Source organism: Diabrotica undecimpunctata, chromosome 4 (genome assembly GCF_040954645.1).
Source record: "Diabrotica undecimpunctata isolate CICGRU chromosome 4, icDiaUnde3, whole genome shotgun sequence".
NCBI lineage: Eukaryota > Metazoa > Arthropoda > Insecta > Coleoptera > Chrysomelidae > Diabrotica > Diabrotica undecimpunctata.
In genome coordinates this window covers 83714869-83727928 of record NC_092806.1, presented here as the reverse complement: position 1 = coordinate 83727928, position 13060 = coordinate 83714869, and the positions used below count along the sequence as shown (strand labels likewise).

Genomic DNA, 13060 nt, shown 5'->3' with positions numbered 1-13060 from the left:
GAGATAGAAAAGCTACTATAAACAACGACACGCCCCCTCAAGCCGAAACCAGTGGAGGGGAGGCGAGTGGGAATTATAAATATTGCCTCCGTAGTACAACGCGTCGTCAGTTTCTGCTTACAAGCGAAGCATCAACATCTCCAGAAGATGCCAACCCCTAGTGTTGGCGAAACGTCGAGAACAAATCTCAACAGAAGACAACGGCCCAACAGCCCGAATAAACAGTTTAATAAATTTCCTTAGCTGTCTCAAAATTTCCCATGTATTGTATCTTCTTATTTAGATTATTCATGAACGGTACGGGGTGCAGTTTTCTTACATCCCCGCCAAACTGTAATTTTGCTTCGCTTGTTCCATGGATGATAACTTCTTTTCTCTCTACTAGTAGAAAGGTAGCCATTTCGCTCCACTTTGACCTTTGACCCCTGACGTCACAAGCATCGTCCGCGCTCCGGTCACGCCCCGTGATGACGTCATGAACGCTAGCCGTCACGGCCAGTAATAAATGGTTATTATTAATATGAATTAATTTACATACTATTTTTGTATTTCAACTATTTTTATTATCTACTACTGATAAGACAATTTTAGTCCAGATTATTAAATTATTATTAAATAAAAAATTATAGCGTATGTAGGACTCGAACCCGCGATCCATACGTTGATGACTAGACGCCCAGACTACTAGACCAATCGGTCATTTGAAGTAGGTAGGCGTCAATAGGTATAAAAAAAACAAAGTCAAAGGTCGTGGTCATGACGAAGCAAACCGTGTACAAACCGCAGAGGATAATGCAAAAGCGAATAGTTTGACGATATGAATATTGCAATTATATTTTTAAACTTGTGTGTTAAATATAAAAAGCCGCAAACATAAAGTACGATAAAGAGAAAGTATTTTTAACAAAAACAGTTTTTAGTTGTAAAGAATTATGTTTTGAATCGAGTATCTAACTCTTGATTTGAAAGTATGTATTTACAAATTAGTAAAGATTAGGTTAAATATCAGTGCTGCAGAAGACCGCAAAAGTTCTGTGGTATTGTAAGCGTAATATAAACAAATAGTTCATATCCCAATATTCGGAATGCAATACTTTTATTTATGAAAAGCAGAAAAAGCACGTGAAATTGATAAAGTTGAAAGCAGGCTGCGATATCGACAAAACCGCAAACTGTTATCTAGGTGTAGAACAACAGCGAAGAATTCATGGTTTAATTTTAAATAATATGTTTCAAAGAAATGTGTGTGTTATATAGTACCTATAGTGTATAAATCAGACAAATGTGACAAAATGTAAAAATTTTGTGAAAAAATATGTAAATATACAGTTATAGGTGTGTAAGGACCTACCAAGAACAACGCTTAACAGAAGAAAACAGAGGTAAGTAATATGCTGTACTATTATTTTTCAATGACTGACGCCTAAAATGATTCAAAAACGTAAGGAAAGTAAAAGCGCTAACATGTTGTTTTATTTTGTAAAACATGTAGATTTAATACACATGTACAAAATGGCGGTTGTACCGGCAAAATATTTCAAAATGTGGTAAAATAATTAAGAGATTAAAACAGTTTTACTTTTGCTTACAGAGTATACCAAAGGGTTAAAAAGCCCATAAAGTTCTAAATTGTCAAAACCTAAGGCGTAAAGACCGACAGGAATAGACGAAGTATACAGATACTAAGGTAAGATATTGTTATTTTACAGTAAGCATGCCTATTTTTTAACAAATACTATATATGTGCCTGGTTTTTAACAAGCATGTAAATAAAATGTCTACGAAGGTTTTTTTTTTGCAAAATGCCCAATATGCAGATGTCCCAAATGCCTAATGAGCATACGCAACAAAGCCATTGTATTTGCTTAATAAACAATTTTGTGTATCAAAAATTCTTAAATGTAACATAAAGAATACATGAGTACCTAGAAAAAATATTACACAGTACAAGCATTGTACAAATTATGTAAACTTATAATTTTAGATGAGAAGCCGAACATGAAGCATCAGTGCCCTCTGTAATTAATATTTGGAAATCAACAACAACAACAATTGACAACGTTAGACGCTGGCTAAGTAAGGGTAAGCAAATGTTTGTAAATTTTCTGCTTTAAAGAAAAGAATATAAAAAATGTGTAAAATTTTATTGTTTTTATTTATAAGCAATTCCGGTTTAAGTATCAGAAGTCATAAGTTTGGACAATATGCGGACAAAATAATAAATTTATCGTTTTCACCGGTTAGATAATTTCCTGTTGTTTGTTTGAGAATTGTCGATCTTCTAATAGTATCAATTTATTTTACATAATAATTAAAAGAAATACCAAATGTTTAGTAATTGTTTTTACATTAAGAATAAAGAGATTATAAATAATAGATAAATAACAAAGATTATTATACAGGGTGGATAAAATGAAGATTTTACATATAGGTTTAACCAAAACGTTCTTGTACAGGGTGTTTATAAAACTTAAGTAAATATAATAGCCCTAAGTAATGTTACATCTCTTTCCAAGGCCTACCCAGGAGGCAATACGTCAACATTATATGACATATTCGTGGATATATCAAAGAATATTGAAGTATTGGAGATGCTTACGGCCTCGTTAAGATTCCCCGCCATATGTCTCAATATACAGAGCATAGAAAGACATAAGACAGGCCTACGGTATTTGGGCCCATCCATGCTTTGCTTATGTAGAAATCACATATAAGTAGTGTAAGGCCCAGTAAATATCTTTTAGTGATCTGTGCAGAGTATCTTTTGGGTATCAGGCAGCTAACAAACACATAGCTCCGGAGTTAACCAGACAGGTTCATTAAGTAGCCAGTGACTCATAACAGATATCTTTTGGTGATTTATCTGAGTATCTTTTAAGATGTTTATTATACCGAGGTTTGTTCAGACCTTAGTTCAATGGCTACTACTTTGGGGTAGTCTACCACTGACTAAATAGTACTGACTCTTGGGAAGGTTATCAGGGATTAAAGCTAAAAGGATTTTTACACTTAGATATGTAGATATTCTTCATAAACAAAGCGTGGATATTGTCAAAATATAACATATGCAAAAAAGTACAGTAGCTCTTAAATATTTTTAAAAAACGGTAGATAGCATTTTTTAACATTGAAAATAAGATAACATTCTGAAATTTTTAATATTACCGATGTTTTTAAATTGAATGATAATTTTCAAAACAAATCATTTTACATAAAAAAGTAATTAGCGAGGCATTTTTAAAATTTGAATGTCGAATTTCGTATCTTTAAGCTGTATGTAAGCATTAGAACTGGTTACATTTTCAATTTGTTCTAGTAACTTGGTCATATTGACATCTGCACTAGTTGTTGTCGAAATAGGATGATTGAAATTGTCATTTAAAGCCACAATACGGATTCTGTCACCCTTTTTGTAACCAATTTGTTTTTTTATATCGTTAAGAGCTGAATCTAATTTATTTTTCAAAGTGTCTTGATTAAGAGCGCCACCTACATAGTTTTCACAGCACAGTTGGAAAGTACACTGATGAGCATTGAATTTTTTAATTTCTCGCTGATTTATAATATTTACAGACCACATTTTGATACGTGTGTACTCTACGAGTGTTCAACTGTGAATGAAGAGATTTTGACATGTGACACACTATTAACATCAATCTAAGAGGCCTTGTAGCCTAGAGGCAGGGTATCCATACACTCATCATTATGTACAATCTTTCGCTTCTTGTAATCCATCTTAAATGTCTTTGACACCCTCTTTCTCGTTACAATGTCTTTAGTGTGGACATCGCGGCATATTTGGTCATATGTGAGCTTGATTTGTTTGGTGGGGTCGTGTATGATAGCAGTCATAGCGGAGGCATTGAGTACTAGGCTGTTTTCATAGTTTAGAGTAAAGCCTTTGATTTTAGTCACCTCTTTGTCCTCGACTGTTTTGTAGTAATAACTTTTTGGACCAGTTGCCTGCCATTCTACAATATAATCATCTGACCCAAGCTCATCGCTCCAATCGCCCAACATTTCACCTGTTTCGACAGTGTTTAGGCCATCATCAATATAAACAACGGAGTCTGTGTCGAAATAAGCTACATCCTCTCCTAGCCTATCAATCATATCGTACAGTCTCAGACGAGCGTTACTTGTCGTAAATAAAGCCACAAAAATATTTGTAGATCTGGGGTCTTCTACAAATACGTCCTTGTAATCATATGAGACTTGGGCTATGTGATCGTTAACAAATATCACATTAGTCATGTTGATCTTATCATCCATCAAGAGCTCATACCATCTTTTGAGGTCCACAACATACGCTGTCTGATTCATATTCATTCTTTGCCCAAATTTGCCCCATAGACTATTCAAGCATAGTTTAGCGACTGCTCGTTTACCAAGATTTGTAGATATCTTCTCCAAGTCTAAGTCTATGCCCATTTGTTCTTTTACAACCCGAGCGTATTCTTCGTTTGAGGCATATGTATGTGGACTAGTTTCTAATTTTATTTTCATAAAATCTTTGACATAGCCCTTAAATAAATCCGTCGAAGTTTGTTCAAAATTCCACACCTCGTACACTTTCAACATTTTATACCCCTTTTCTAGGGCTTTATTGATCTCTAGAGTCGTCCACGTACCTTTTAATGCACGTTCTGAGTCATCATGATCACAATGTTCGCAATCTTCCAAGGCGCATTGATTACACAACGGAAACATTAATTTGTCAGTTTTGACAGGTAGGACTGGGTGATATAAGTTGGTAGGTGGTAGTATTTGACAATGTACTAGGCCAAACCACGAGGGTTCGTATGATTCAGGTGCATGTATTTTAACAGGGTGGCCAATGGGGTAGCGGTCATAATACTGTACAGTAGGGTAAAGCGATACAATATCTATATATCTAAGCTTTTTACCAGTCACATTTAGTTTTATGGCGTTTGTTCGTCCTCCAAAGAATGCTTCACGAGGCTTTAAGGGTTCAACAATTTGAGAGCTCGGTGCATTTTTACATTCTTTTGATTTTAGCCATTCACATTCCCACATTTCTACTAGTTTGTAGCCAGCTTCTTTTATTTGTGCGGCTCTCCACAGTGTTCGTTCGTACAAGTCGCTCATTGCCTCATTGTTGACATGATTAATAGTGTTGGGTGCAAAACACTCGGGGTGGCCATGCCAGAAACAACCGTGGTACTGGTACACAGTATTTGTACAGGCATCATAGCCATCCACTTTTGCACTACAGATCGTAATTTCGCCTCCATTAAGAGCATGTTGTACGTCTGGAAACTGACTGAGCCACTTTATGGATGCTTCACTGTACGTATCCTTAAGATCCTGTTTTACAACCCCAATAGTATTTGGTTGCAGTCACGTGACACTCTATGATGAGGAAAAGGGTAATACTGTTTGAGAAAAAACAGGGGTGTTTATTTTCAATTTTACATAAAAAACAGCTGTATAAAGTATTTAAAACATATCAGTTAGTCTTTTTACGAAATCCCGGTTGTAAATTATCTATATTTTCGAGTTGCGGCTTACACGCTATCATATTGTGATAAAGCAATTAAAACCGAGTTTATTCAAAATAATAAAAGTATGTACATTTATAATTAATTATTAGAACAAAACAAAATCTATTTTGCCAAAAACGACGATCATTTTTTCAGAAAATGATATTAAAATTTAGGGCGTTGTCCTGCTTCGGGAGAACTCGTAACACCTCGGCTAGGCTATTTTTGCAAAATTAACAAGATCTTGCCTGCCTAATGAGGATTACGTCATCGCTACTTTTAGACATAGATAGTGCCGTGTGCAAAACATACACATCTAAGGGGTTGTCTTATTGTTTTTATCAAGGTATGCCAAAATGATTAAGATAGATGATGTCATCAATATTTTTAGATAATGATGCGTAGCGGTGAATTGTTAGATAATAAAAAGGCATGTTAAATACCAATATTATTTTATTTGTTAAATTAATACATATTACATGTTATTCTTGAAGGAAGGCGTCGGTTAGTGAGATGATGAATTCTGAAGTATTCTGTTTCTTTAGTAACCACTAGGTGGAGACAATTAATGAATAAGCTCTAGATAGCGCAATTTACTTATTATGTCTTCTGCTTCTTTTCCATTTAGAGCATCGCTTTTCGAAAGAATTTTGAGGCCTTCATTAACGTAAGAACTTTTAAATTTTCTCAATTTATATTTTACGAGTAATTTTTAATCAAACTCGTATATATTTTATCCACAACGAATAGTGTAATAGCAAAAATTCGTTTATTTTTCAATTTATATTTTACTAGTAATTTGCGAGTAACTTCGTATATATAATTAAACTTATAAATCTTTATAAATATTCTAACTAGCGGATGTGCATTTCCTTTTAACATTTCTCACACGGTCGCCGAAAACACGTGCAAAAATTTTTTCAAGAATCAGCTTGTTAGTTATAGAATCACCAGACGTAATATGATGCGAAATACTGCTAACGAAAACTTTAGCGAATATTATTACATTCCTTTTTAACATTATCTCACGATTCAGCGTTTTCACAGTCGACAATAACCGGTGCACGTGTGTACAGACAAGATTTGGCTTGCAATTCTCGATAATTCCAACTGCTATGATATTATTCTAACCTAATTATTTAGTTGTAATGTTTTACAAATCCAATAAATAATATTTGTTGTGCACAAAACTTTTTGAACTTTTTTGTCGACTGTGAAAACGCTGAATCGTGAGACAATGTTAAAAAGGAATGTAATAATATTCGCTAAAGTTTTCGTTAGCAGTATTTCGCATCATATTACGTCTGGTGATTCTATAACTAACAAGCTGATTCTTGAAAAAATTGTTGCACGTGTTTTCGGCGACCGTGTGAGAAATGTTAAAAGGAAATGCACATCCGCTAGTTAGAATATTTATAAAGATTTATAAGTTTAATTATATATACGAAGTTACTCGCAAATTACTAGTAAAATATAAATTGAAAAATAAACGAATTTTTGCTATTACACTATTCGTTGTGGATAAAATATATACGAGTTTGATTAAAAATTACTCGTAAAATATAAATTGAGAAAATTTAAAAGTTCTTACGTTAATGAAGGCCTCAAAATTCTTTCGAAAAGCGATGCTCTAAATGGAAAAGAAGCAGAAGACATAATAAGTAAATTGCGCTATCTAGAGCTTATTCATTAATTGTCTCCACCTAGTGGTTACTAAGGAAACAGAATACTTCAGAATTCATCATCTCACTAACCGACGCTTTCCTTCAAGAATAACATGTAATATGTATTAATTTAACAAATAAAATAATATTGGTATTTAACATGCCTTTTTATTATCTAACAATTCACCGCTACGCATCATTATCTAAAAATATTGATGACATCATCTATCTTAATCATTTTGGCATACCTTGATAAAAACAATAAGACAACCCCTTAGATGTGTATGTTTTGCACACGGCACTATCTATGTCTAAAAGTAGCGATGACGTAATCCTCATTAGGCAGGCAAGATCTTGTTAATTTTGCAAAAATAGCCTAGCCGAGGTGTTACGAGTTCTCCCGAAGCAGGACAACGCCCTAAATTTTAATATCATTTTCTGAAAAAATGATCGTCGTTTTTGGCAAAATAGATTTTGTTTTGTTCTAATAATTAATTATAAATGTACATACTTTTATTATTTTGAATAAACTCGGTTTTAATTGCTTTATCACAATATGATAGCGTGTAAGCCGCAACTCGAAAATATAGATAATTTACAACCGGGATTTCGTAAAAAGACTAACTGATATGTTTTAAATACTTTATACAGCTGTTTTTTATGTAAAATTGAAAATAAACACCCCTGTTTTTTCTCAAACAGTATTACCCTTTTCCTCATCATAGAGTGTCACGTGACCTAGGGTGAAAACGTATAAAAGGCGCAAAACAAGATTTACTCTCATTTCTTATCAGTCAGCTCTGACGTTAAGACGTTCTCTCTCATATCAGCTCTTGCTCTTATCATCCTTTACAGTAAGTGTGCATTTTTTTTTTTGAAAAATAGATATTACATTTTGAATTTTTAGTTTTTTTGAAAAAATTGTAAAGTTTTTTGATTTTTTTTAAGTTTCTAATTTTTGATAATTTTCGAAATGGTTCAAAATTGGTCATTAAAGGTTTTAGCGCGTAGGTTCATAACAACATTTTGTGCGTACTTACATAGTTTTCGACTCTCTGCGATAGGGGGTTCTCCTAGCCGCGGCGAAGAGAACTTGAAAGCTCTGTTGGAGGATGCTATGGCTGATGCAAAGAAGCAAAGCGGATACAAAAAGGGCGATAAAATTCGAATAATTGCCCACAATAACAATTTCAATCACCCCATTTCGACAAAAACTAGTGCAGATACCAATATGGACAGTTTATTACAGCATCTTGAAAACATATTGACATCTAACGATACTGTTCTTTTGGGTGACACGAAATTCGATATTCAAATCTTTAATATACCTAGGTTTAGCGGTCGTCGTAGAATGATAAATTTGTCAGAGGATCGTCGAACCAAAAAGAGCATTACACGGATTGTTAATACTGATAATCTTTGTGGGGCTAGAGCAATCGTAACGGCTCTTACATACATCACAAACGAGATTTTGGGTCACAACTTGATCAAAAGTGATGTTCATAACATACGTATAGGTCGAACATTACAGACGGTTTTGGCGGAAAAACTTTGTGGTCTATTGGGTGGTTGCTATGTCGACGGCTTTATTTTGGATGATTTTAAGAAGGCCGAAGAACTGTTGAATGTGCAAATTAAGATCATCTGCTCTGAAAACTTCAACACTCTTATCTATGAGGGCCCCGAAAAAACAAACAAAATTTATCTATATAAAAACGGTAACCATTTCGATGTAATCAATAGTTTGAAAGGGTTGTATGGCACACATTTTTACTGTACAAAGTGCGATACACCTTATCAGGGCTCAAATAAGCACAAGTGCAAGAAAGCACCTCTGTGTACAATCTGCAAGCAGCCAGAACACGACTTGTCGACGCACACAAAGATCCTTTGCGAATTATGTAACCGCTTCTGCTTTAATATTGAATGCCTGCATAATCACGAAGCAATGTGCAAAGAAGTATTTAAATGTGAAAAGGGCAATAAAGTATGTAAAAGAGCCACTGAGCATGTGTGTGGCTACTCGATGTGCAGGAATTGTAACACATTCGTAGAGATAGCTACGCATCATTGCTATATGATGAAAAAACCCGCCAAAGGAGGAATTTGCGAAGTACCGTGTGTATGTAATAATCGTAGTAATGAAGAAAATATGGGTTGTCGGAAGCATTATAAAACAACTGTTACATGTAAATATCCATGTCAATGCAACGGCCTCTCTAACATACCCATAAATCGTTGCACATATACAGAAAAATATTTATTTTTCGATTACGAAGCAATGCAAGACACAGATATACACATACCAAACTTGGTGATAGCCCACGATTTTAATGGTAATAAATTTGTTTTCAAAGACAATGATGAGTTCTGTAAATGGTTAATTTCTGAGAAACACAGGGGTTATACAGCAATTGCCCATAACGGGAAAAGTTACGACTCGTATTTTATTTTGAAATACTGTGTAGAAAACACGATAAAACCGTACACCATCTACAACGGGTCAAAACTGATGCTGCTAGAAGTACCTGCTATTAAATTAAAAATAATTGATAGTTCGAATTTCGTGAGCGGTCCTCTGGCAGAATTCCCCAAAACGTTTGGATTGGCAGAGTTGAAAAAGGGGTATTTTCCACATTTTTTTAATGTGCCTGAGAACCAGCAATATGTTGGGGCTTTACCAAACCCTAAATATTATGGTCCCAATACCATGAAAGAGAAGCAACGTACAGCTTTCCTCGAATGGTATGAGGCCCATAAAAACGATGAGTTTGATTTTCAGAGGGAGCTACATGCCTATTGCGATTCAGATGTAGATATTCTACGAAGAGGTTGTTTGGAATTTCGTAAAGAATTTTTGGGGATCGCTAACATAGACCCGTTCCAATATCTGACCATTGCTAGTGTTTGTATGGCTATATATAGGGCCAAATATCTGCAACCAAATACTATTGGGGTTGTAAAACAGGATCTTAAGGATACGTACAGTGAAGCATCCATAAAGTGGCTCAGTCAGTTTCCAGACGTACAACATGCTCTTAATGGAGGCGAAATTACGATCTGTAGTGCAAAAGTGGATGGCTATGATGCCTGTACAAATACTGTGTACCAGTACCACGGTTGTTTCTGGCATGGCCACCCCGAGTGTTTTGCACCCAACACTATTAATCATGTCAACAATGAGGCAATGAGCGACTTGTACGAACGAACACTGTGGAGAGCCGCACAAATAAAAGAAGCTGGCTACAAACTAGTAGAAATGTGGGAATGTGAATGGCTAAAATCAAAAGAATGTAAAAATGCACCGAGCCCTCAAATTGTTGAACCCTTAAAGCCTCGTGAAGCATTCTTTGGAGGACGAACAAACGCCATAAAACTAAATGTGACTGGTAAAAAGCTTAGATATATAGATATTGTATCGCTTTACCCTACTGTACAGTATTATGACCGCTACCCCATTGGCCACCCTGTTAAAATACATGCACCTGAATCATACGAACCCTCGTGGTTTGGCCTAGTACATTGTCAAATACTACCACCTACCAACTTATATCACCCAGTCCTACCTGTCAAAACTGACAAATTAATGTTTCCGTTGTGTAATCAATGCGCCTTGGAAGATTGCGAACATTGTGATCATGATGACTCAGAACGTGCATTAAAAGGTACGTGGACGACTCTAGAGATCAATAAAGCCCTAGAAAAGGGGTATAAAATGTTGAAAGTGTACGAGGTGTGGAATTTTGAACAAACTTCGACGGATTTATTTAAGGGCTATGTCAAAGATTTTATGAAAATAAAATTAGAAACTAGTCCACATACATATGCCTCAAACGAAGAATACGCTCGGGTTGTAAAAGAACAAATGGGCATAGACTTAGACTTGGAGAAGATATCTACAAATCTTGGTAAACGAGCAGTCGCTAAACTATGCTTGAATAGTCTATGGGGCAAATTTGGGCAAAGAATGAATATGAATCAGACAGCGTATGTTGTGGACCTCAAAAGATGGTATGAGCTCTTGATGGATGATAAGATCAACATGACTAATGTGATATTTGTTAACGATCACATAGCCCAAGTCTCATATGATTACAAGGACGTATTTGTAGAAGACCCCAGATCTACAAATATTTTTGTGGCTTTATTTACGACAAGTAACGCTCGTCTGAGACTGTACGATATGATTGATAGGCTAGGAGAGGATGTAGCTTATTTCGACACAGACTCCGTTGTTTATATTGATGATGGCCTAAACACTGTCGAAACAGGTGAAATGTTGGGCGATTGGAGCGATGAGCTTGGGTCAGATGATTATATTGTAGAATGGCAGGCAACTGGTCCAAAAAGTTATTACTACAAAACAGTCGAGGGCAAAGAGGTGACTAAAATCAAAGGCTTTACTCTAAACTATGAAAACAGCCTAGTACTCAATGCCTCCGCTATGACTGCTATCATACACGACCCCACCAAACAAATCAAGCTCACATATGACCAAATATGCCGCGATGTCCACACTAAAGACATTGTAACGAGAAAGAGGGTGTCAAAGACATTTAAGATGGATTACAAGAAGCGAAAGATTGTACATAATGATGAGTGTATGGATACCCTGCCTCTAGGCTACAAGGCCTCTTAGATTGATGTTAATAGTGTGTCACATGTCAAAATCTCTTCATTCACAGTTGAACACTCGTAGAGTACACACGTATCAAAATGTGGTCTGTAAATATTATAAATCAGCGAGAAATTAAAAAATTCAATGCTCATCAGTGTACTTTCCAACTGTGCTGTGAAAACTATGTAGGTGGCGCTCTTAATCAAGACACTTTGAAAAATAAATTAGATTCAGCTCTTAACGATATAAAAAAACAAATTGGTTACAAAAAGGGTGACAGAATCCGTATTGTGGCTTTAAATGACAATTTCAATCATCCTATTTCGACAACAACTAGTGCAGATGTCAATATGACCAAGTTACTAGAACAAATTGAAAATGTAACCAGTTCTAATGCTTACATACAGCTTAAAGATACGAAATTCGACATTCAAATTTTAAAAATGCCTCGCTAATTACTTTTTTATGTAAAATGATTTGTTTTGAAAATTATCATTCAATTTAAAAACATCGGTAATATTAAAAATTTCAGAATGTTATCTTATTTTCAATGTTAAAAAATGCTATCTACCGTTTTTTAAAAATATTTAAGAGCTACTGTACTTTTTTGCATATGTTATATTTTGACAATATCCACGCTTTGTTTATGAAGAATATCTACATATCTAAGTGTAAAAATCCTTTTAGCTTTAATCCCTGATAACCTTCCCAAGAGTCAGTACTATTTAGTCAGTGGTAGACTACCCCAAAGTAGTAGCCATTGAACTAAGGTCTGAACAAACCTCGGTATAATAAACATCTTAAAAGATACTCAGATAAATCACCAAAAGATATCTGTTATGAGTCACTGGCTACTTAATGAACCTGTCTGGTTAACTCCGGAGCTATGTGTTTGTTAGCTGCCTGATACCCAAAAGATACTCTGCACAGATCACTAAAAGATATTTACTGGGCCTTACACTACTTATATGTGATTTCTACATAAGCAAAGCATGGATGGGCCCAAATACCGTAGGCCTGTCTTATGTCTTTCTATGCTCTGTATATTGAGACATATGGCGGGGAATCTTAACGAGGCCGTAAGCATCTCCAATACTTCAATATTCTTTGATATATCCACGAATATGTCATATAATGTTGACGTATTGCCTCCTGGGTAGGCCTTGGAAAGAGATGTAACATTACTTAGGGCTATTATATTTACTTAAGTTTTATAAACACCCTGTACAAGAACGTTTTGGTTAAACCTATATGTAAAATCTTCATTTTTTCCA

The 13060-nt window shown here is 35.1% G+C and overlaps 2 protein-coding genes across 2 annotated transcripts; one reads left to right on the top strand and one right to left on the bottom strand.

Moving 5' to 3' along the window:
- Window positions 1-3657: 3657 nt before the first annotated feature.
- LOC140438759 (uncharacterized) lies at window positions 3658-5109 on the bottom strand. The gene has a single exon (XM_072528407.1). The coding sequence runs from the start codon at window positions 5107-5109 to the stop codon at window positions 3658-3660; it is 1452 nt and encodes a 483-aa protein (XP_072384508.1).
- A 3032-nt stretch (window positions 5110-8141) lies between these two features.
- LOC140438758 (uncharacterized) lies at window positions 8142-11807 on the top strand. The gene has a single exon (XM_072528406.1). It carries the CDS (start codon window positions 8142-8144, stop codon window positions 11805-11807), a length of 3666 nt encoding a protein of 1221 aa, XP_072384507.1.
- Window positions 11808-13060: the final 1253 nt, after the last annotated feature.